The 26,961-nt window shown below is 34.2% G+C and overlaps 2 protein-coding genes across 2 annotated transcripts in view; one reads left to right on the plus strand and one right to left on the minus strand.

Annotated features, from left to right (window-relative positions):
- Positions 1 to 194: 194 nt before the first annotated feature.
- On the plus strand, positions 195 to 2,931 carry LOC110019290 (3-ketoacyl-CoA synthase 11-like). The gene is made up of 2 exons (XM_020716909.1): positions 195 to 571; positions 886 to 2,931. The coding sequence occupies exon 2, from the start codon at positions 1,049 to 1,051 to the stop codon at positions 2,585 to 2,587; it is 1,539 nt and encodes a 512-aa protein (XP_020572568.1). The 5' UTR covers positions 195 to 571; positions 886 to 1,048; the 3' UTR covers positions 2,588 to 2,931.
- Positions 2,932 to 9,791: 6,860 nt separating this feature from the next.
- The window catches only part of LOC110019221 (serine-threonine kinase receptor-associated protein-like), a 96,330-nt gene continuing 79,160 nt past the window's right edge, over positions 9,792 to 26,961 (minus strand). The window contains exons 2-7 of the mRNA XM_020716804.1: positions 24,952 to 25,087; positions 24,606 to 24,687; positions 22,996 to 23,171; positions 10,698 to 10,835; positions 10,467 to 10,606; positions 9,792 to 10,366 (exon numbers count right to left, since the gene is read on the minus strand). Of these exons, the coding sequence (XP_020572463.1) occupies positions 10,107 to 10,366; positions 10,467 to 10,606; positions 10,698 to 10,835; positions 22,996 to 23,171; positions 24,606 to 24,687; positions 24,952 to 25,087 (932 nt within the window). The 3' untranslated portion in view covers positions 9,792 to 10,106. The remainder of the gene's footprint in view (positions 10,367 to 10,466; positions 10,607 to 10,697; positions 10,836 to 22,995; positions 23,172 to 24,605; positions 24,688 to 24,951; positions 25,088 to 26,961) is intronic.

Below are 26,961 nucleotides of genomic sequence, written 5' to 3' on the forward strand. Positions count from 1 at the left end.
AATTCAAAACAATTTTGGAGTGATTGACAATCTTCGAACTAAATTCACAGCCATATTGATACAAATATGATAGTTCAATTTGATCAGGTGACCTACTGAGAACACAAAAACAAAATTCACAGCCATATTGATACAAGTTCAATTTGATCAGGTGACCTACTGAGAACACAAAGGTGCTCCTTTCCGCCACGGATACAAAATTGAAGTCACCAGCGGCGGAGGAAGAGAGTCAAACAGCCGCGCCAACGTGACCGGTGACCGAACTCTGTAACTTTTTTAAATAAAGAGAAAAAGATCGCAGTTTTCCACTCCGCCATCGTACACGCCATCGCGTGTCTCGCTGTAACGCTGCTCACTGTCGCCTTCTTCCTATTTAAGAGGTTCGTCCCATAGCGCAGCTGAGACAAGTTGAGGGACAGTAATAGTAAAGCTGAGAGATTCTCTTACCGGCCATTACTGCGTTTTTCAGATACAAAGAGCTCTCTATCTCTCCTCTTTGTTGTAGAGATTCGGGCGTTGAGGAACACACCGGGACGTCGTCGCTGCGGTGTTCGGAGATTTTAGATCAGAGGTTGGTTTCAATCTCATCAAAATTCAGTTTTTTTTAATTATTTTTCTTTCTTTCTTTTTTTTTTTTTTGGCTGTTACATACAGACCCATCTCAAATTTGCTAGGCAGTAGCGATTTGATCTTTATATTCTGACTTGTTTGGATTATTTGGTGTTTTAAATCTGAAATTTTCTTTCAGAAAGATGGCATTTTGCTACATATTCAGGGATCCGTGATTTTATTTCCTTATTTATTTGCCCATCTTTTGTCCTGAGCCTTGTTGCCAGCGAAAAAGCAGCTACTAATCTATTATTGCTTCTGTTTCTCTACTTGCAGGGCCTGTTTCTCTGTAATCTCCCTCGGATTCCTCTTATTAAGTAAAAAAATAGACAACTTTCCACTTGTTGTTACTTTTAAAAACAGCGAAGGAAACTAACAGTTTGACCCTTTTACATCATCTCCCATCTTTCTTTTTGCCCTCACTCTCGAAGCTTCAACAATGGAAGAAGCAAAACTAGAAGTCTCAAGGTTTAAATCTTCTTCAAGTAGGCTCCCAGACTTCAAACAATCTGTCAAGCTAAAATATGTGAAGCTCGGTTACCACTACCTTATCGCCCATGGCATGTACCTTGTCCTGGTTCCCTTTGTTGGAGTTATGGCCGCCCATCTCTCCACCTTCTCCCTCGAAAACCTGTATAATCTTTGGGAGCAACTCCGTTTCAACCTCATCTCAGTCATTATATGCTCCACCCTCCTCGTCTTCCTCTCCACACTCTACTTCCTCAGTCGCCCCAAGCCAGTCTATCTCGTCAACTTCGCCTGCTATAAACCTGAGGACTCCAACAAATGCAGTCGCCAATTGTTTGTACATATGTCGCAGTCGAAAGGTTCATTCACAAAAGAAAATGTCGAATTCCAGCGAAAAATCATTGAAAGATCCGGCCTTGGTGAATCCACCTATCTTCCTGAAGCAATCATGAATGTTCCACCCAATCCTTCAATGGCCATGGCCAGGAAGGAAGCTGAGGTTGTCATGTTTGGTGCACTTGATGAGCTCTTTGCAAAGACTAATCTGAAACCGAAGGATGTAGGCATACTGATTGTGAATTGCAGCTTGTTCAATCCAACCCCTTCCCTGTCTGCCATGATTGTGAACCGCTACAAGCTCAGGGGAAACATTTTGAGCTATAATCTGGGTGGGATGGGCTGCAGTGCAGGATTAATCTCAATTGATCTTGCAAAACAGCTCCTTCAAGTCAATCCAGAATCCTATGCTTTGGTTGTTAGCATGGAGAACATCACTTTGAACTGGTATTATGGCAACAATCGCTCCATGCTTGTTTCTAATTGTCTTTTCCGCATGGGCGGAGCTGCAGTTCTCTTATCAAACAAGAGATCTGATCGGTGGCGGTCCAAGTATCAGTTGGTTCATACGGTTCGAACACATAAAGGAGCTGATGAGAAGTGCTACACTTGTGTGACACAGGAAGAAGATGTTGATGGGGAGATTGGCGTCTCTCTTTCAAAGGATCTGATGGCAGTGGCTGGTGATGCATTGAAAACCAACATCACTACTATGGGTCCTCTTGTCCTTCCCATGTCAGAACAGTTGCTATTCTTTGCTACTTTGGTGGGGAGGAAGCTTCTCAAGATGAAGATTAAGCCATACATCCCAGATTTTAAGCTGGCCTTCGAGCATTTTTGCATTCATGCAGGTGGAAGGGCAGTGTTGGATGAGCTGGAGAAGAACTTGCAGCTTTCAGAGTGGCATATGGAGCCTTCGAGGATGACACTCTATAGATTTGGAAACACATCAAGTAGCTCTCTTTGGTATGAATTGGCTTACAGTGAAGCTAAGGGAAGGATTAAGAAGAGGGATACTGTTTGGCAGATTGCATTTGGTTCTGGATTCAAGTGCAACAGTGCAGTATGGAAGGCTTTGAAGACTGTGAATCCTGCAAAAGAGAAGAACCCATGGATGGATGAGATTGATAACTTTCCGGTTGCAGTTCCTAAGGTAGCGCCGGTTGAAGCTTGATACTGGTTTCGTTCTACACTTCTGTTATTTGTTGGGTTTATTCTTTATCATTATAGTTATTCAGAAAAGTGTCATTTGTGGTTTCTCTTGTCATTGTTTGTTGGGGAATTAGCAGAAGAGGAAAATTTTAATGCTTTTAGTGGGTAGATTTGGCTATTGGTTCATTAGAAAGCAATGTTTTATTATGTTATGGAGGATATAGGCCCTGATATCAAACAGACCAGCTATTCTGTTCTATTTGTTTTAATTGTATTGTTTTAACATATAAACTTGTGTCCTGTGGCAAGGTTTCATTCATATTATTTTGTTCTACTCATGCCCCACAAATTGGGTTTTTTAGTGATTCTTTTTACATGACAGGCCTTTCTCTCTTGTTTTATGCATTTGGATTTGTAGGATTGAAATTCTGGAAATGGAAGCCAATCCATGTTTAGGTGACATTTGACATAATCTAGCTGATTGGTTATAGAATTTCTTTTTTCTTTTTTCAATTCTTTTCATTTAAGATGGCTGAATTAAGTTATGAGATGGTAAAGGAAATGCAGAAGAAAAAATTGCATATCAGAATTTCTCTCTGAAATAAGATTTCTCAGCCATCAACCTCTAAGACAAAGAAGATGTGTTCCTACACATTCAATTATTTACTTCCAATTTCCAGTAGTGATCCTTAAACTACATGAAATTTTGGCTTTTCTGGCAGATATTTTCATCAAAAACCTTATGATTTCTATTAAAAAATGCATTTCAACAACAACAAAAAACTGCTCATTAATTTTGTCCTGTTGATTTTTGATGAAATCTTTGTTGAAAAATTGTTCTAATCTGGGAACAGGCCTAGATGTGAGAAGTACTATCAGAACTTAACAATCTACTAGCAAATTTTTCATAAAATTTCTGGCGAAAATCTGTAAAAATTATTTGAAAAATTTTCTGACTGGCAATCCGTCACAATGATTTACCTATCAAACTAAGCAATGAAGAAGCCATTAGAAGTTCGTTAGAATATCTATACAACAATAACAACAAGAAGCCTTTTTCCCACTAAGTGGGGTATGAATCCTTTTTCTCCATTGCGTCCTATTGAGTGTCATATATTCATTTAATTCTAATAAATTAAGATTTTATTTATACAACATGCCCAAGTGTTTTTAGGTCCACCTCTTCCTTTTTTAACATAAGTTGAATCTAATACAGTTACTCTTTTTACCGGATTATCAGGTGTTTGACATTTAATGTGACCAAACCATCTAAGACGACTTTCTCTAATTTTGTCCGCCACTGGAGCTACACCAACCCTATCACGGATATAATCATTTAGCATTTTATCTCTGTGTAAAGTCACTTACCCACCTAAGCATTCTCATCTCGACAACACTTAACTTAATTTTATGCTTCTCTTTTAAAGGCCAGCATTCAACGCCATAGAGCATTGCAGATCTCACCATCATCTTATAAAATTCATCTTATATCATCTTATAAAATTTTCCTTTCAGTTTAAGCAGTACTTTTCTATTACACAATAGCCCAAAATATTCCTCCACTTCAACCAATCAACTTGAATTCTACTAATAACATCCCCATCTATATCACCATCACTTTGAACAATAGACTCGAGATATCTAAAGCGTTCATACCTTTTAATAATTTGACCACCAATAGTTATAACTCTGTCACTAGGACTACTACTACTAAAATTATATTCCATTTATTCAATTTTTGTTATACTCAAACAAAAGCCTTTAGACTTAAATGTTGATCTCCATAACTCAAGTTTTTTTTTGAGCTTTTTCTCTAGTCTTATCCACAAGAATGATATCATCAACAAAATGCATGAACTAACATACGTCCTTCTGTAATAGTCTAGTAAGAGCATCCATAACTAAAACAAAAAGATATGGGCTTAAAGCCGATCCCTTATATAATCCAACTAAAATAGGAAAATATTTGGTCAATCCTCCTTTTGTTCGAACACAAGCAACTGCTCTAGTATATGTATCTTTAATGACTTGAATATAAGTCATATCAACATCTTTCTTTTCTAGAACTCTCCAAAGGATATCTCTTCGAACCTTATTGTAAGCTTTTTCTTAATTAATAAAAATGATATGTCGATCCTCCTTATTCTATCTGTACTTCTCCATCAAATCTCTCAACAAATATATAGCTTCAATGGTAGACATGCCTTGCATAAATCCAAACTTATTATAAGAAATCTTTGTAAGACGTCTTAACCTATGTTCAATTATCCTTTCTATAATTTTGAAGTATAACACATCAACTTAATTCTTCTATAATATGCATGTCCTTCATTCTTCAGAATGGAGACCAAAATACTCTTCCTCCACCTTTTGGGCATCTTCTTAGCTTCAAAAATAGTACTAAAGAGTTTAATAAGCTAAGAAACTCTCAAATCTCCAAACTATTTCCACACTTCAATTGGGATATCATCAGGTCCTGCAAACTATCCACACTTGGTTTCTTTAAAGCCTCCTCAACTTCTTTTTCACTAATATGATGGTAAAAAAGAAACACTTTATTATTATTAATGATATTAAGATTGCTAAGGCCGATCGTATTTTCAGAAACTTCATTGAAAAACTTATTAAAATAGCCCACCCACCTATGTTGAACATCGTTTTCTAAGAAAAACACATTTAGATGTTCATTTTTTAAACACTTTACTTACATTAAAACTTTACTTTTCTTTTCTTTTTGTTTGGCTAGTTTATAAATATATTTTTTATCCTTTTTAGTATCTAGTCTATTATAAAGATCACTAAAAACAGAATTTTTAGAAGCACATATTGTTCTCTTAAACTTCATACGACCTATTTTATATTTTTCCTAGTTCTCTAAACTTTTATATTTAAACAAAAATTTATAATATAATTTTTTATATTTTATTTTTTCTTGCATATTATGATTCTACTACCAACTATTTTTATTTATAGAATTTTTTTTTATTTTTCAAGTACATCTTTTTTTATTTGTTTAATCGTGTTTGCTATTTTCTCTTACATAGAATTTGTTTCTTCATGAACATCTCAAATCTTGAAATCTTGAGGTTTACTCACAGAAATAATTTTATTTCTGTCTTTTAGGTTCATCTATCTAATTTTATGATAATGATTCATAATATTCTTTATTTTATAGCTCTTCATCTTAAAATTCAGAATTAATAATCGATGTTGGGTACTTAAATCTTCACTTAGAATGATCTTACAATTTTTACATTCTCGACGATCTCTTATTCTCATAAGAAAATAATTAATTTGTGTTTTATTGAATCCATTTTTATAAGTAATAATATGCTCATCTCTTTTCTTGAATAAAACATTAGTTGTAATAAAATCATACGTTAAATAAAAATCTAATATGTCTATACCTTCTTCATTAATCACTCTAAAACTGTAGTCACCATAAATATTTCTAAAATCTTCTACACTCTACCGATATGTCCATTTAAATCTTCTCCAATAAAATTTCTTTCTTCAAGATGTATCATTTGTATTAAGTCCTCTAAGTCATTCCAGAATTTTTCTTAAAAATCCATATATAAACCTACTTGAGGAGTATAAGCACTTATAATATTAAAAATCTTAGTATCAACAATAATCTTAGGGGTTATAATTTTCTCTCTAACTCTATTAATTTTTACAATACTATTTTTCAAACTCTTATCCATAATTACACCTACATCATTTCTAGTGTGACTCTTACTTGAATACCAAAGTTTAAAACTTAATATATCAATATCATTAGCCCTCTATCTGTCCCATTTAATTTCTTGAATACATAAAATATTTATCTTTCTATGAATCATAATATCAACTAATTCCATTAATTTACCTGCAAGAGTACATATATTTTAAGATCCTATCCTAATATTAATTTCATAGACCTACTTCTTTACTTGCATCCATTTGTAATATGAGAACTCTCGCTTATTTGACACTACACTTGGGAGTCAGTGTAGTGACCCTTGCACGCATTTCACTGTATTTAGGTCATATAGCACTTTGCTTCTAAGGGATGCCCTAGCATTTACACAATGATCAAAAGGATTCTTGTCATAATTTTTCAACAAATTTTATTTTGGTTGTCAACTACCTAACTCAACCCTCCACTTTTCACATCTAGGGCTTTAGACCCGACAATGATAGTGTTAAAATGACTTTCTAATGCATTTTCTTTTTTATACTTGCAACTGCATTATAGAAACAAATAAGATTGACATTTTATTCAAATTTTGCAGTTGAAATCATCTTATTACAATAACCACAATTAGGAGAACCAAAATATACATAGACATAAAAGAAAATTTCAATCAAATATTTCATGAAACTGTTATAAAGAAATAAAGCAGATAATTATTGAATACGCATACTAGCACATAACACTATAAACTAATTCTCTTGAGTTTCTTCATTGTCCTTCACCTTCTCCCCCTTCTCCTGCTCCTCTACTACTATTTATTATCTCCTCTGTCTGGCATGACGCACTTCATTGTCCTTCACCTGCTCCCCCTTCTCCTGCTCCTCTACTATTTATTATCTCCTCTGTCTGGCATGACGCATCTTCTTTATCCTTGCTTTCATAGTAGTCATTCGAGTTTCATCTAAGTGGACGCCTGAGCCTCGATATTCTCAGCAAATGTAGTGACATAACTTCTAACCACATAGTCATTCAAATCAGCATTATGTCCATAGAAAGAATGACATGCATCGTATGCCAGACCCTGTGAATCTAAGTTGCATATTCTTCTTGTCTTCTCTTCTCCAACACCTCTCAATACATCAAACTATAATTACTCAGATTGTCCATTTGAACTTCCAGCGCCTACAGAACTTTGAATTTGCTCTCTTTCAGTCTCATGTACTCATCCTATAAAATATTGTAATGAAGTTAAAAATAATATATTTTCAAATGAATCATACTTTAAAAAATTAATATTTTGCTTGTAAAAGCTATTTGTGCCTTTACATCAACCCACTAGTGGTCCACTTGGTGATGAGGTATTCTACTATATAACTCTGTAGTGCTCTTTTAAGCACTTTTTTCTTTAAACATATAAAGTTAACAAATCATGTTTATAAAATTTTCTAACAAATGTTATCTATGATTTATCAATCTTCTCTTATACTCAGCATGAGGAACTCGGCCTCTAATGTATTGCGAGCCGCACATACCCACATAGCGAGATGCTCGATTTTATTTTGTCAGTTCTTTTTTTGTGAACATAGTCAAGAGAAACTCAAGCCTTATAAAGCTCAATTCACACTTTCTCTCTAATCCAAAAGAAGTCATTACTTGGATTTGTGAATATATGTGAACATTTCATATGAAAATGTGGCATATTTTATCTCAAAATTTCTTCTAAAACCACCAAAACCTTTTTTATAACACAAAAAAAATTAAAATAATTAAAACTAGAGCAACAAATACTATATAAGTATATAGAATTTAGTTAATAACTCAAATTCAGTAAATTGCATGCCACACAATTTATTAGAATCTTCTTCAAGGATTAATATGGAGAATCATATTTTCTCCTCATCATGCTCTGATTTTTTTTTTGTTGCTTCTCTAGATGGATTGAAACTACAAAGCAAATGTTAGTTAGCACTGCATGAATCAGAAAGAAAAAACAAACAATGAATATAAATTATCTATCTCCATGGAATTCAATTCAAATGCATAATTGGGTGTCCTGGAACTTCCCTGCTCAGTAGGCATGGGTGAATGAGCATATATGGTGGTTGTGGTAGACAATGTAGACTCCCAAAACCTGTGAGGGGATGAAAGTGGTAAAATTGAATGGAGTCAGTAAGAGTTGTGGAATAATAGGCTGGTGAAAGCGATAGTGGTACTGCTCTAGAGTTAAAATGGAGAATAGTCTTCTTCCTTCACTTGAAAATTAGCTTGTTTGATGTATGAGTGCCCTTATCACTATCATTAGAAGTCATTTGTAATAAGGAGAAATTAAATTATTAGATCAGCAAAAAAAAATATTCTGCGTATTAAATACAAAAGTAATGTGTAATTATAGTATCCAAAGGAGTAAAAAAATTAATAAATAAAATAAAATAAAATAAAATCTACATGATTAAAATAGAAATATATTAACTATAACAAACACTTCATATAGTTTTCTCAAATGAATCAGTAGAAGTTGTATTTAAATTTTATTTTCATCATCTACTCATGTCACCAATTGGAAGTCTGAAAATTGACCTCTAATCTTCTTAACTACCCAATCTCTTTTTTTGCTTTTAGTCTTCTAGGTTATTTAAGATAAAACACTTGATTAACTTGTTGTACTAAAATAAAAAGATCAAATTTAGCACATTTTCTCCTTAATTTGATTCCAATGATATCATATGGCTTATGTGTTTTTGTTAAGTGATTCGAAACCGGGTCAAATTAGCACGGTTGAATAGAAATTGAAATTGGATATTGTAATTGCATAATCTCATATAAATTTCTATAATAATATGTCTCATCATCTGAAGATGTGTTCTTCAATGTACACACTAGGTATTTATCTTTCTACCTTCATACCAAAACCTAGTATGAATCTATAGTAATTCATATTAAAAATTGATCATGTATTCATGATTCACCTTGGTTCCCAAGCTGGTTCATGTAGATCCTTATCATTTGCTCCACTGTGATCATGAACCTATTAAATAGACTTATAAGAAAATGTAGCCAATGAATTTAGCAAAAAAAAAGTATGCATAGCAAGATTGCTTGCATGGAACCAAAATCATATTGAGAAATTATCTTCAATCGTTTTATTATTACTAGTAGAATCATCCAAACATAACAAACTCATGAATAACATAAACTCATTATTAAAAATTTTATAATTAGATAAACATAATATATGGGCAGTATTATTACTAGTAGAAGTCATCCATTTGTTCATGCAGTCTCCTAAGTCATATATATGTCACATATTGAGCTTTTATGGTATGTTTTATTCATCATTGTTCTCCGGAGTTTGTTCAACAACCTATAATATAGCTTAAAGAAGTAAGGGTAATTAAAAATATATTATATTCATATTATTGAGAATTTAGTATAGTTACCTCTTTAATGTATATATCCATCAATATTGCACTAAAACTCCAACTCTAGCCTTATATAATAGCTGAATTAGTAAGTGTTTTATTGAGTAAAAAAAAAAAGAAGAAGCATGTGGGTATATCCTTTCCAACTTGAAAAATATAAGTGGAGTATTCATTTGAAGTTGTTTTAAAGCATCACCATTCAAATGAGCTTCAAATACTTCTTTTAAAAGGATTGGAAAAAGTAACATATAAACAATTTAACCCTTTATTCCGTGCCCCAGATTGACTTAAATGAGATTCCAAGACATGAAGATGTTGCATGCTACCCTAAAACACTGAAAATCAAAGCTGAGGAACTTCCACACAGTGAACTTCAACTGTAGTGGCAAGGTTTAGTAGGATCAATACAAGGAATTTAGGATTTGTGCCGAACCACAGGCATTTTAGGAGTCTGCGCTGGCCTCGATGTTCTCCGCCTTGCCATCATCGAAGACATGAATTCCCTCGACTCTGCGCGCAACTTCGTTTACACCAATCTTAATGTTTCCAGAAGCTCCATCAGCACCGGAAGACTCCTTATCCACTGCAACTGGACCTGTCTGCCATATTCTGACAGTTCCATCCTCAGAACCTGATGCAAAAGATTCACCACCAGGAGAGAAACGTACACAGTGGACAGGGCCATGGTGACCTTTGTTGCATCCTATAACATAAAACAAGAGCTATGTGAATTCAAACCTGGCCAGCATAGCCATAACCTCTCTAATCAAAACCTCATATGCTGGCATTTGATGTAAGCTCACCAGTTTCTTCACCGGTGTGGAAATCGAAGATGCGAACCCACATGTCCTCTCCGCCAGCAACGAATTTGTTGCCAAACTTGGGTTCAAGCGAAGCAGATTCAACGTTGCATGGCATTGTGTGGCTTTTCACGAGCCCAAAACTGAGAAGTAAGATGCATCACATTGTTTTAGCATAATAGTAAAGGAATGATGTTCAAGAATGTAACATTACCAAAACGGTTGGTAACTCACTGATTTGCATCCCAGAATTTTACAGTTGAGCCGTCGGCAGTTGTGATGTAACGTCCGTCTTGACTGACTTCAGCACTCGTGACGGGAGACGTCGTTTCCAAAGTTTGGATGATTTTTCCACTGCGTACATCCCATAACCTGCAAACCACAATTATTGCAATAAGATATCAATGCAGCACAATAATCTCATTGCGAGGTATTCTCTTTGTTGGCCATCTTTTTCAGTATAAACGTTAATCTCCCTACGTTTTAATAAAATAATGATAAGCTTATTTTTTGTCTTGATGATAAAACAATCACAAAACAATTTGTACAAACAAGAGATGTGGCACTGCAACACAGGTGAAACCAAACAGCTTCAACTCTATAATCTCACAAGCTTTCTACAAACTGCTTTCCTATGGCAACTTCTTCTCTACCACAGCTGAAGCAAATATGCCCTTAATCTCATCGTATTATGACTAAAATCCTTGAATATCATTTCACAGCTTATTCTAAACTTAATCTTCGAATGATCAGGTAAAATTTTTAATAAATTCAATTTTTTAACATCAATTTTACACACATTTTTTATTTAATGATCCCTCACAAAATTTGTTCGCCACTTGATTGTATATTTTCAAGATCCATGCACATCCAAAAAATTATTCTAAAGTTTTTAATTGCTTTAGCACAAGTATCGATTCGAGAGCAGATCTTCTTTGAACAGAACCAAATTGATCAAGTCTGCAACTTCTAAGCATGTGATCTATTACACCATCCCAAAGTTTAATTACATAACTCATAAATTTGTTTCCTTGAGAACATTTTAAAGGGTATAGATCTCATTAATTGTTAAAAATTGAAAAAAAAATGATTCCTCTAATTTGATATCATGTCTTTTAGGATTTTTTTTTAGGATTTTAATAAAAGAGTTATGTTGTGTAGAGAACCCAAATATACATCCCATAAGAATCCAAATAACAGTATTTTACATAGATCTAAATTTTAGTTTCATGCAATTTTTAGAATGCTAGCTTCACTATTTTTAGATGAATCTATTGTACGCATCATGATTTAGTTCAATTAGCACTTCTAAGTAATTTTTTCCTTGAAAAATATCATTCGTTATGCACTTGAAATAATATTTAAATCATTTATAAATGTCTTGAGAGCCAACAATGATCTCATTACCTTTTTCACATTACAATATCTACTTAAGGGTCTTAAATCTTCTTTCCCATTATTTCCCTAGCCTTAGTTACTATTGTTGACCTCAATTTTGAGGTATTCCTTTTCCTTTCTTTAGATACGCTAGAATCTAGCCTTAGGATTTTTTATATTTTGACTCTCCTAGAGGACTAGATTGGAACCCACACCACTTAAAAATTCAAGTCATTTCTCCGCTCTTTGAAGCTTTATATGGACGGTTTCAGATCCTCAACATTCGATTGAGTCGATTCAAAAGCTGACATATCAAAGCTCAAATTGAACTCCTATAGGAACTTGAAAGACATAGGTGGACCTCACGGCGTTCGACTTTCTGCCGCGAGCAGTTTACTTTACTTTGGTTTTCGCTTATGTGAGGACTGGTCAATGATATACTCGTTAAATATCTCTGATTTGACCAAATTAACTTCTCTTATCGCAACACACGTGAATTAAAGTTAAATTTGTACGATATTCGACAAACTTGTCCTGGTGACCTCAGATGATGAAACGGACTGCGTCGGTAATAACATATATATTGATAGGGTTTCAAATCGAGATAAGTTGTGTATGAATTGAAAATTTTTGAATAAAATAATATTTTTTTTATTATTTAGTAAATTTAATTAAAAAGAGAGGAGAAATATCTCACACTGTTTCCTTTTCCCGTCTTTCTTGCTCTAGCCGAACCATTTTTTTTTCTCCCCCTCTTCTCTTGACTGAATCTCGAAACTTCCTTCCAGTTCTCCGGTCATCTCTTTCCTCGCTAGCCTTAACCGACTTTCGCCGTCGGTCGCTTTGCCGGTAACCCTTCTCTAACGATTTTTCCCGCCCAAAAGATCTAGTAACCTTCCTTCTCTTGGCTTTGGTGGCTTTTTCATTCTTTTCAGGTGATTCTCCTCACCGCCTCGATGCTCACCGTCGGTGAGCCATTCTCATTTTTGCCTATAAATACCCCTTTGAGGGGAAGATTTGGTTGTTGATGTTTTCGCTCGGGAGATTTTGAGAAGTCTCACTTGGTTTTGTTTCTTCATTCTTCTCTGGAGGTTGATATTGGTCCATCGGTTCGCTAGTGATTCACTCGTGCGATTTGAAACTTTCATTGCTGCTTCGAGGTTTTCTTTATACTTTCTGGAAGTAAGTTCTTTTTTTTTTTTGGCTGCCCCAAAGGGATTCTTGACTTTAGAAAGGCATTTATATGAGAATATATTCATGTGATGGATTTGTACTATAGTAACATGAAGTAGATGGAAATTCTCGTATCTCCTTAGAATTATATTTGGTTATTTGAGAGGGTTTCTTCTGATTTTCTTGTAGAACTTGAAGTTTTCCTTTCCTCTCTTAAACTCATTCACAGATCTTAAATGTGGTTTTAATTCCAAGAAAAAAAGAAAGGCAGGTTGAAATGTGGTGATTACAATTAGTTATTTGAGTTAGCCCTGATTTCTTTTCTTTTAAAGATAAAAAGGACTTATAAGGAAACTTCCATTGAGGATTTAGAATTTTGCAGACCTTATATAAATTTCACAAGCTTCCTTTCGATTCTCTTTTACCTTAGCTGCAGTTTTTTTTTTATGTTTTGTAAAAAAGCCTCCTATCCTATACGAGTTCTTGGCTTGATTCATGTTTTCAAAATTATTTTCATATTCAGTTTATATCATTTGATTGCTTAGCAGGAAGTTTAGCTTCCTTGCGGGTTTTGGCTTCAAACTATTAAGCATTGGAAGTATTTTTTTTTCTTTCTTCCTTTCTTTCTTCTTTTCTTTCTTCTTTGCTTTCTCTGTTTTAAAAGAAAATTTTATTAATCCTTGTTACATTATGAAATCCGAATCGAATTGATTTTGAGATTATGAATTGTTATCTCCTTAAGTAGCTAGAATTTGGTTTGATTTTTATATATGTTCATATGTGGAGTGATCATAAGCTCTATATATAAGATCTATATTAATTTCATGAGTTTAGTCACCTTTCATCCCAAGCATGCTTACCGTGGATTTAGATATTCTTTTAATATTCTTCCTTGCTCGATATTATAAATTACTAGAGGAGAACTTGTTTAGAGGACATATTATTGTTTCTTTTCATACACCTTTACTGGATTTCTGCTTCAAATATTCCATTAAATTTAATGAAAATTTTACATATATACCACCTAATTTCTACACATATTTGTAAACCCAACACCAAATTGTTTTATATTTATGCCATCTAATTTTTTTTTATCATATAAAAAGTTATTGCCATCTTGACCTTTCTCTTTTTTTTTTAAGTATGCAGTCTCGATTATAGAAAATGTGCCATATATATAGATTAAAGTCTAAAGTATGGGATGTATATGTGCTTAAGAATTGAGTGTCATGCATGTAAAGCTTCCTAGAAAATATTATCCATAAACTTCTGTGAAAATGTTTGCTGAATCACCGAAATGAAATAAATCATGCGGCATTTATGAGTATTAATGTTGAGGGAAATATGAGACAAACAATGACTTAACACCTGCAGAAATGTATAAATTATCATCTCATAATTGACAGCTCCATTGCATGATATCAAGAGCAGCTAGCTTAGTTTTACGATTTGGGCATGTGTAATAATGATATCTAGTTTTCTTTTTTTTTTTACTTTATATTTTAATATTGCAGAAAGAACTGTGGCTAAATTTCCTTTGCTATATTTCGGAATATTGTGGCTTACTACCTGCGGCTGGAAACCTTTATGTTTGATAATCTAATTCTTATTACCTGGTATAAACAGAGATGAGTGACAGAGATGGGTGACAGAGACATGTATTGAAAGCTTAATAGTTGGAATTAGTGAATCATATTATAATAGATAAGTTACATATATGAATGATTGGATTCTATATCAAATTTCGATGATAGTTTATATTGTGGTATATTGTGTTACCTTCATATTGGTTATACATTCACACGTAGAGCATTTATATATGTTTGTTTGCGACTTGAATCCTCAAAATAACGATGATGCTACAAGATATTTTAGGGTTCGAACAACAAAAGTTAATATATGAAGATTGTTATTGGGACATGGAATACGGATAAGTTGCATTGTTGTTCACTCTTCAAACTTGACATACATATACACGATGCATTTAAGATGATTTAAATATTGTACGTAACGTTGCACTTAAGACATACATGGAATTTGTTCCTCTTCCTTACACTACTTAAGCAACAAGTTTTCATTTGTTTGGCAAGTATATGTTACATTGTTCGAAATTAAACATAAAATAGGCAAATTGGTTTGATAAGCATATGAAACATCAAAGTGGCCTATAAATTTGAAATGCGGGGTAACAGACAAAGATGCAAAGAACCACTAATCAGTTTTTTTTATGGCTGAAAATATAGAATCGATATTCAATTAGTAAGATGCCCTTTCATTCTCTTAAGTCATCGGTAACCCTAACCCTTCCTCAAAAGGTTTGAGATTGAGACTGGTAATTACAAAAGAGCAGATACTATATCCACAAAACGACAGATGCCACATTTACAAAATAACAAACACCACGCCATAGATACTACACACTGACTAGTATATATACATTTGATATCACACGCATATACACTCCACGTATCATATAATACATTTCATACACCACACATAGATAGACTACACACCTTTAATTGATAAGTTTAGATACTACACAAGAAATGCCACGATACACAATAGAAAACACTACACAATATATATTACACATCACACCTTACACGACAAATACTACAGATACCACACAGATACCACACTTGTGAAAAGAACGGATACTACAAATCTTACACAGATACTACACTCACTAAAAGAGATCAGATACGACACTGCACCATAAACACCACACATTGATTAATACATATATACATGTGATACCGCCTACATATACACTCCACATATCACATATCACCCTTCATACACCTCATATAAATACATCACATTCTTGATTGATAAATTTAAAACACTTCATGTACCAAATAATACATCTAATACACCCCACATAGATACACTACACACCTTTAATTGATAAGTTTAGATACTATACAACAAATACCACCTATTAGACATCCCCACTGTAAACTGTTGATTGGTAAGTTCAGATACTATCCATCAGTTATCCTAATATCACATATAGACGCACCGCACCCCGATAAGTTCAGATGCTATCTCACATGGGTACATTATACCTTTAATCAGATAAGTTCAGATGTTATTTGGGTTCACTAATCCATTAAATGATAGGGTTTAGGGTTACCCGACTCTAGGAGTGATTCGTTGGTGACTTCTAGTTGATATTGTTAGGTTGACTTCGATATATCAGTGGCCTGGGGGATCCAGAAATAAAAAAAAAAAAAGAGAAGTTTAGTCCGAGTCTAACTCCAAATTAAAATCATATATCCCACTTTAAATTTTCATATGCTTATCATTTAGTCTTTCTTTTATAATCTGCAAATATTTATCTAACCCCTTTATATTATGCAATTGTAATATGTTTTGTAGCATCAGCAGAATTAACCAGGTACACCTTTAATTTTTTCAGTTTCTTTACTTTTCCTGCTACATAGTTCTTTTTTTACTGTACATTTCTTTTCTTTTATATTATACTATACCTTTCCGCATATTCTTTGTACTTTTTTTTTACCGTACTTCGTTACATAGCTTCTTTTTCTTTCTTTACTGCACTATATTGTATACATTCGTATGTACTCTTGCTTTTAGTTACTACCTTTTAGCATATTGATACAATCCCCTAGGACAGGTCGTTCGAGACATGTTTTTTTTATCCTTTTCTCGGGACGAGGCGTCGACGTGGTCGAGTGAAGATTCATCTTCGAGCAACGGTTGAGACTACGACAGGAAGCGGCAGGAGGAGCTTCACCTTGGCTTCGATAGATTTAAATAACACACCCATAGGACGTCGAGTTTGTTCGTCAAGCACGGCGTAAACCCTCATACACTATCTTTTAGGACTTTCTATGATTTTATATCGTATGATATAAGTCCTAAACTTTTTAGGATTCTGAGGTCGTCGTTCGGTACGACATAAATCCTCACATTTTCTCGGGTTATTTGCATATGACATGCAGACACAAGTCTCGAATAACTAAATAATTTACAGGACTGAAGCATCACATAATTTCATTTTCAAAAATGTAAAACCAAACCATAGGTTAGTTTGAGATGTCACTGAATATTCTTCAGTATTTTCGACATCTCCTACTTTTCGCTCCTTTGAATTCCAGAAATAACTGTTCCTATTTGAACCTATTCAGTTGATTTTCTTATGATCACTATAAACAATCTAGAAAACTTAAACGTTGAATTCTGGAAAACGAAACCCCGATCTTAATCGAGAGTTTTCTTAGGTGACTTTAGTTGCCTAAGATGTAATTAACTATAGGGGTTTGCCTCTATAGGGAATTAAGAACCCATATTAATTTAAACCTTGTCTAATTTGTATATTAAATAGGAGAATTTATCGGCTAAAAATTTCGCAGACCAAAATAGAGGCATAAATTTTTAAGTTTAGATAGTTAAGCATACAAATAGTGATATGTTCATCATTCAAGATAATATATCATTTATGGTATCGTGCTCAACTATTTAAACTAATAGAAAAATCAGGTCTAGCTGGTCTCATCATTTTCTAAAAATTAAAAAATAATACCATTTTCACAAAATTAAAATTACATTATATATTATCACATTTTTTTGCTTCCAGTAATCATTTTTTCTCCACTTACCACATTTAACCAGATCAAGTTCTTGGATCTCCTTTCTTTACACTTATACTCTATTTATCCTATTTCTCCTACGCACCTGCACAAAATAAAATCATCAAAAGTTGTAACTTAGAATTTGTTTATAATGCTCTTTGTAGACATAATGATATTATGTTTCAATCATATTTAAATTTCAATAATCTTTAAAAGCAATTTTTTACCATGATATATTGTACCTACTTACTCAACCATGTTTCCTTATGCAAGATTTGGGAGTTGTCAGTCAAGCTCGGGACTAACCCAAATAATTTATTATATGGATCAAAATATTTGACCCTAATCCAAATCAACTTAAGCCAGCCTAACCCAACTTGCTTAACATATGGATCATGCAATGTTTTTAGATTATCACGACCCAAATAACTCAAAGATGACCTATTTAACTCAATAAACTCAACCAAACCTACATAGCCCAAACCAAAATAGTGATTGAGTTAACTTAGGTTAATTAGAGGTCAACATGAACTTGACCCAAATAATAATTGGACAACCTTTTTGACCCTAAGCTAACCAAAATAATAGCCACGTCAACCTGAACCCATTGAGTCGAGTCATCTATTGACAACCCTGTATGATTTATATCTATACTCTTTTAAAATTTATATAATAATCTTATTAATATAATTAGCCATTTAACATCATACCAAATTTGATTCAACTTCAAAAACCTCTTTTTATTAATACAATTATCTATTTTATTGCATCAATTTTAAACTACCTTTAAAGTTCTCTCGTCTAAACAAACTACCTTGGAATTTTAATTTCCCACCTTATAAATATACAATACTATTTTAAAACAATGATTCCTTTTATTGGGGAATAATGAGAGATAAATCACAGTATATGACTCAAATCAGGACTTGGACAAACAATGATTTTTTTAATTAGATTTTCTACTATTAATATATACATTAACTATTACTCAAGGTTATGTGCTCAAACATTTTTTTGGAACCACCTTACAATCTTCAAAAAACATTTTAATTTCCTTCTAATAAATGAATATTATGATTTAAAAACTCTTGTTTTGAAACTAAGCATGCCCTCTTTTTTATTTAAGTTTTCGCTATTGCAAACCATGACGAAATAAAGAATAACTTCTCTTACAATTTAACATCACTTATTATATGAGTGTGTCTATCTCAATCCACACACACACCAAAAAAAGGAAAAAACACCAAAAAAAATTCATTACGAAATCTTATATTAATTTTAAACATGATAACAACTTGGCCATTTTCACTTAGTTGACTTTAGTTTTGATGCATCAATTGTCAATAATCAACCTTGTCATTCTCATCATAAATAAGCAAAGTTATGGCGTACAGTTATAGGTGATACCCTTATCCACTTTAATAAAGTTATAGTTCATAAGCTTTGCTTATTTGGAGTATGCCAACACTGAAAAATCAAATTATGTTTTATTTTAAGCATTTTGACAAAGAATCAATGACCAAACTAACAATAAACTTCAAATCATCTTATTGTGCTTGGGATTAATAACGATGATTAAAAAAAACAACAAAACTATGAAAATGCTATATTGGAGAAATGATAGATGTGTGATACCGATGAATGGATAAGTGAGCAAAAAATTGGAGGATGATGGTGCTTGTTTTAAGAACATGGGCAATATTAAGAAGGTATATGATACGCATCGAAGTCAAAATCAACAAATAAATTGCAGACAATTAGAGGGTAAAACCATATTAGAGCTAATTTTACTAATATTCAAGCAAACAAATAAGATAAAGAAAGTGAACTATAATTCGAGAGGAAGATCGACCCTCCACAAATCCTAGACTTCGCAAGAAACACAATAAAAGAGAAAACTACAGGAATCCAAAACATAAAAAATAAACCTTAGGTTATTAGCCCAAATATAACACCCAACCCTGAAAAATCAAATTATGTTTTATTTTAAGCATTTTGACAAAGAATCAATGACCAAACTAACAATAAACTTCAAATCATCTTATTGTGCTTGGGATTAATAACGATGATTAAAAAAAACAACAAAACTATGAAAATGCTATATTGGAGAAATGATAGATGTGTGATACCGATGAATGGATAAGTGAGCAAAAAATTGGAGGATGATGGTGCTTGTTTTAAGAACATGGGCAATATTAAGAAGGTATATGATACGCATCGAAGTCAAAATCAACAAATAAATTGCAGACAATTAGAGGGTAAAACTCCATAATTTCTTCTCCTGGTATACGTGATTAGAGCCCTGGTGGGCCCCACCCAGGCACTGGAATCTTCCCAGCCGGAAAGGCTTTCTGCCACTTCTTGCTGACCTGATTGGTTGGTTGTTGATTAGGGTGGGTCAGTCAACTGAGTCCAGAACGACACCTCGTGGATCAATGGCATAACAATATTTCCCTCCCAAAGGAACACCTTGTCCTCAAGGTGGAATGATGAAAACTGTTTTCGTATCATTTCATAAGGCTCCCACATTGCTCATACTATGACAGATCTTTCCACTCAAGCACCTCCTTTGCTTTTCTCACTCTTCGATGCACCAATCTACCTCCAAGGTTTCAAAGCCACCTCCATGTCTTCCGTGAGCGTCAGAAGTAGTGAAGACGATTGGTGTGGTCTCCAATAGCATGTGTCAACTGTAAAACATTAAACATTAGATACAATGATGATGACGATGGTAGCCTCAAATGATATGTCATGGTCTCAATGCATGCCACAAACTCATAGGGTCCAAATGATGTGTGGAGAGCTCTCTTCTACTCCAGGCCAATGTCTTTTATCATTAAGATCTTAGCTTCAAATAAATCACGTCCGGGCTCAAAATGTACCTTCTTCCTATGTTCACAAGTCTTTTCACCCTCAGTAGATATCCTTTGAGTTCTACAATATTATGTCCCTCTATTCCAAGTACTGATCCACATTGGACTGGTGTCAGACTATGCTCATAATGTATCAAGTGAGGTAGATCATGTTTTACAAAACCCTGAAAGGAGTGATCCATGTTACAGTATGGTATGAAGTATTGTACCACTACTCAGCATAAGCAATCCACCTTGCCCGCAGCTTCTACGTATTTGATACAAAACAGCACAAGCATGTCTCCACACTCGTGTAGACGACCTCTGCCTGGCCATTTATTTGGGGATGATATGTTCTAGTCCTTTTTAGTATTGTCCCTTGTAATCTAAACAGTTCCTTCCAGAAATATTTGAGGACCACCTTGTCCCTATTTAATGCAATAGATTCAGGAACACCATGCAAACAAGCAACTTCCCATATGATCACAGTAGTGACTGAGATAGTCTTTGGTGCTCCTACGTGTAATGTGCAAATGAGCACTTCTTCATGTTGGCATACAATTGATGCTTTCTCAACGTCTCCAATATTGCCCTCAAGTGTACCATATGCTCCATCTCCGTATGACTGTAGATCATAATGTTATAAAAAAATATACCAGGACTAATATCCTGAGATAATGCTGGAAAACCCTGTACATGAGATAAGAAAATGTGGTCGAAGTGTTAGTAAGGTCAACCCGTAATGTCTTTCATGAGTCATGAATGCTTGTCTTGTGCATCAATTGAGTTCATCCGGATCTCATGGATCCCGACTTCATATCGATCTTTGAGCAGAAGAATGCTCCAAAAAGTTCGTTTAATAGCTCGTTAAACACCGGAATGGGAAACTTCTCTGGTACAATTTCCTTGTTCAACGCTTTATAGTCCCCACAGAATCTGTAGCTACCATTTTTTTCTTCACCAATAGAACTGAAACAAACAAAGGGCTCACAATGAGCATGATAATCCCTGCTTCGAGCAACTCACTAATCATCCCTGCTTCGAGCATCCCCCTGATTAATCTCACTATCTCATCATTCTGAACCTGAAGATATTGGTATAGTATGACACTGATAAGAAAAAAACCCTCCTTCAATGCAATGATATCCTCGTGCTCCCTCAATGTCGGTAACCCTCTGCGATGTTGAAAGATGTTGGAAAATTCACGCAGAAGTTGTTGAACACCCTCGGGAAGCTGTTGACCCGGGATCCTGGATCTCCTCTATACTCTACAACTTCACCAAATAGTCCCACCCTCCTACCCTCCACCCGAATCTCCATCATCGATGATTTCCAATCCACCTTTGTCTCTCCAATCATCTGTAGCTACTTCATTCCCAGAAATACGTCGATGCTTCCCAAATCAAAGAGAATGAAATCCTCTACCGCCTATAGGTCGTGTAGTATCAACGCCAATCCCCTGCAAATTCCTCGGCTTTTCTCCACCTTCTCTTTCCCCATCATGACCTCAAAGCTTCCTATATCTACCAGCTTCAACCCCAACTTGTCGACGATTCAATTTGAGACGAAATAGTGAGTGGTCCCACTTCCACCACTACCGGCTGCTCCCCGAACAAACCCTTCATCTTCCCGATGTAATTAAATGCTTCTGCTACATTCAAGTGTAAGTGTTCCTTTCCCTCCACCATTTCCTCCTCCGACTCCGCTATCTGCCTCCACCCTATGACAAACTAAAAGGACCTGAAGTGTGTGATCCTTGCATCGGTGGCTGAGAGCATACTTCTCATCACATTGGAAACATAATCTTTTTATCCTCTTGCTCTGCACCTCTGTCTCTGTGAGGCGCTTAAATTTGACCCCAAGAACCCGTATTCCTCTCCTTCAGCGTCTCCTTTTGAAATGACGTCGTTTGGGTCCTTGTTGTTATGGTCGTCAAGATACACTTGTGGAATCCTCCTGTGGTGACACTTTTGTTGGTTATCTTCATCTGGTTCTCGTCCTCATCATCTAGTTCTTGCCTTCCACCATATGGGTGAGCTCCATCGTCTCCCTCAATCTCCGTAGTCTCAATAATCAGAGTATTGCCCAAATGTCAGGCTTTAGGCCCTTCATAAAGTTCCCCTTCAATTCTGATTCAAAAATTCCCAATTGTCCGATAATAGCTTGAATCTCTACCAATATTCCATGACAGTGCCCTCTTGAGTCAAGACATAGAATTGTTCATATAGGTCTCCTTCTCGAATATCTCAGAAACGTTCCAACACACAATCTTTAAATTTCTCCCACGAACAGTCAGATATCTAGCCTCCCTTCACTAAAACCATGCTAGGGTTCTACTCTCAAAACATAACCCTAGCACCATGAGCTTCTCCACCCCATTTATCCCATTCACCACAAAGGAAACATATAAACTAACAAAGATATAGAAGAAACATTAAAATATGCAAGGTATAGACAGAAAATTTGCACTGAATGTATAAGTGGTAAGAAACTAGTCAAAAAATAAGTAAAACATACTGAAAATTGCAATACCTCACGCCACCTAATTCAGTGCATGAACTTAAGATTGTTTGATCACTATGCAACCATGCTACAGTTCTGATGGGACCAGGTGATTTATCAATTTCCCTTGGTGGAGCATCTGGCCGATTCAAATCAAATAAACGTAAAATCTTTTCAAAACCACCAGTTAGAAGCATTTGGGTATCCTGCAACCATGAGAAAAAATGATGCTAGGACAAGTAATAAAAGAGATCATGAAAGAGGAACCGTCAACATTGTTCTCCAGAAAAAAAGATTAAACAAAAATACAATATCAAAGTAAAGCTTGAACTCAAAAGAAATGTCAAGATAACATCAATTTAGGCCCGTAATTTAATAAAAGAAATAAAGTTATTGGAGTTATGAAAATGTAACATGGAGGGCCCAAGTTGAACCTAAAATGCAAGTGAAGAAAATACCTAGAGAGCCAAAAGCTTAACTAGCAAGGGCCATAATTAACATATTATAAACTCAATTACCGTTTCACTTAAGATGTGGGACAATTCTCCATTTTCATATGCATTTAAACAACTTCTTCCTCATATGAAGCAAGATTAATCCTCAAATAAAAGTTTTTAAAAACATCAAATGTTAAATACCAAGAAGTCAATTAACCATATGGAGCCCGCTATCTAGCCTTCTTGACCATACAGAAAGTGCCAAAATTCACAGAAGCTAAATGCAACTTATGATCATATTATCATTCATCAGTTCTAATAGCACATCTTAAAAGGATTAGATAACAGTAGTTTGAGTTAAGCCCAAAACACTCATGAATGAACATTGATTAAACCAAAAGCATAAGCAAATGCATAAATGCAACCAACAGTATATTAGGAACTCAAGTTTTATTTCACTTCAGATGTAAGATTATTTTTCCCTCCCCTTTGCATTAAAAAATTGATCTCGAGCAGCATTTTTCGTGAAGGAAAAAAAATGCTCCGCATGTCTCCTAAACAAAGAAAACTTGCATTGAAGGCAGGCCGAAAAAATCCCAAAGAGCTATCATTTCTTTAAGGCTACTTGTATGGAATCTAAATGAAAATTTCAGAAGAACATGATCTCCATTTTCGCATTGTAATGGTTTTTGAACTTTTGAGATAAGTAGCATGCCTCTATTTATTTCACGCTTCCACATGAGCATTGACAACAAAACATGCATACCCATGGCAAAGGGCACCCAAAAGTTCAAGGTTAAGGGAGGAGTTGATGAATGGAGTGCCTATCCTTTCAATTTGCAAAGGAGTTGTTTTCACGACTCAAAGACGAGACCCTAGAGTACAGTCGAGGCAATGCTCCAATCGCTTGCATGAAAAATAACTGCTTTCTTGCTATTTCGGAATTAAAAAACATGGGAGGCTTGGATCTATTAATGAATCAGATGCACAGAATCTTTTAACCAACCACACAATGAGATTTATACTTCAATATTTGTGAAAAGAATGTTCTGAACTTAACGGTATAAAAGAATCGGAAACAAGGATTGGCAGACTTCTTAGCAGAAAGAAGAAAAACACAGGACAAATATAACAACAACGAAAAGAGCAAAATGAATAGTAGAATACATATTAAACCCAGTAAAAACAATAGCCAGTATGTACCTCAGAAAAGGCACATGCACGAACAATGTGTTTGTGTTCAAAAGAATGCAATTCATCACCAGTTAGAGCATCCCAGACTTTCCTGAAATAATTGGAACCAACTTATGATCATTCAAATTTATTAAAAAACTACAAAATGCAATGGACGTAAAACATTTTCAAGTTTAAAAAAGTAATACTCGGCAATTAAGCAGCTATAATGTCTCAATAAATTAGAACTAATCATCTTAAAAGATAATAAATCTACAAAATGCAAAGAAATGATCAAGTGTTCATGTAAAAAGTTGAAAAATATTGCTGTTCCAAATCAAATGAAGAGAAGTGCTTGAAGTAAGAATCTTCATACGCTGAAAAATCAGCAGAAGCTGAAGCAGCACGCAAGGCATTAATGTCAAGGCAACAGCACCAAACCGCACCCTTATGCCCTTCAAATGTTCCTATCCAATCTCCAGTCTCTCCATTTCTCAGCATGGGACTTGAATCTAAGGTAAGAAAATAAAATGAATTGGATTCATTTAAAAAAACATGGACAGAACAAGAAAATCAAGGGGAAAACATCCTTTAAGAGTATTATAACAAACATAGATAGCATATCTGCATTAGTTTACAATATAATTTTTTGTAGGGTGCAAAGCGGGACTTCATGCAAACTTTCCCAAGCATGAACAGTAACTTCATAGACTTTCCCAAAGACAATATGCACACATTAAATAAATCTGACGACACTAGCAGAACTTCAGAGATTCTGCAAGCCAACAAGTGGATAATTGAACAATCATTAACCATTAATCAGAATTCAAAACATAATGAGAACTGAAATGGTACAACTTCAAATTCCAAAGTACTTGGAACAGATAACAGCAGGGAACATTGTTTAAAGGACCACTTTCTATTATGTCACAAAAACCCATACTACAACAGGGGAAATGCTATGCTGACCAACGCAAAACCCAAAAAAAAAAGCTAGCAAAAAGAGTAAAAATAGAGAAAAACTTTAATGCCCTCATGTGACTGTATATCACACCAAATCCCTATGCCAAATAAGCATGACAACTCATTAAAGCTTTTTTGGCCTATGGGTTGGACAGTATAACGTTACACTCTAAACAAAAGGCTGTATAAGGGTAGGAGTCGAAATTATCCTACACAAAAAGAAGGAAGCAAGGCTCTTAATTTTCCAAGTTATAAAACAGCAGTTATAAAAGGCCATAATACATGAAGCATTTTTAATGTATAGAAATAATTCAAATCAATAATGATTTGGATTAGTCTTTTTGTATTCTTCTTTGGAATTTAAGACAGTATAAAAAATAAAATTCAATTTATAATATAAACCTCATAAAAAGACTAATTCAAATTGCTATATCTACAAGAGCTAGCATTTACAAAGATAGTTAAAACTCAAATAATGAAAACACGAATAGCATCACAAATCATGAAATGTGTTTGGCAAAACGAAAGATTAGAATCCCAAAATACTTCCCAGACTATTCATGCCTGGTCAATTTAGTCCTGAAGTACACAATTCTAATTTTACAAAAATTGATCCAAAATAATCCCTCATGTAGAATTGCAAAACAAAATTTACCCTTGCTTAGTAATCCCTCATGTAGAATTGCAAAACAAAATACTGCCGTTGCCGGTCCCAAGCCCGGATGAGTCCTTTGACCATACAAAACTGATCCCAATTTAGCCACTAAGAGACCATTATTTATCAATATTGTATAATCAAGGGACTAGAATGTGATATTGTGGAATTATTAAATTGGCTGCATACAAAAAATCAGGAGATTACTTTAGAGTTTAATCTGCAAAACACATATATTAAGTGCAAAATTATTTATCACACTAAGAAAAAACAAGAACTAGAAAAAATTTAAAAATAAGGTAAATAGAAATATGCTTTACTAAGTAACAAAAAAGGAAAAAAAGATTGAAAAAATTAGTTCACAAAGCTCGAAAGAAACAATGAAATGGTTAAATTTAAACCTAATGAGAAAACTTGAAATAATTTGCTTATTAACCATTTAACATAAATTGCACACTCAATGTTAAACAAAAACACAAAAAAGGAAAAACAAATTACATTGTAAACTTTATAGAATAAAAAATTCATTCAATTAACAAATCCTTTAGGTAAATAACTAGACTGTTGAAGCACTCTATGAAACTCATGTTCTTTAAAATCATTGCATGGAATGGCCAAAAGCACTCTTATGGTGTTTTTCCTTCCCTACCTGTCTGAGCAAATATGAAAATGCATTAATAAGCTCAACATGTATATACATATCATTTCAATAGAAAACTTGACAAAAATAATAGTAATGAGAGTTCTTGTCGTAGAAGTTGTCAATCT

This window comes from Phalaenopsis equestris, unplaced genomic scaffold, assembly GCF_001263595.1.
Source record: "Phalaenopsis equestris unplaced genomic scaffold, ASM126359v1 Scaffold000054, whole genome shotgun sequence".
In the NCBI taxonomy this organism is placed as follows: Eukaryota; Viridiplantae; Streptophyta; class Magnoliopsida; order Asparagales; family Orchidaceae; genus Phalaenopsis; species Phalaenopsis equestris.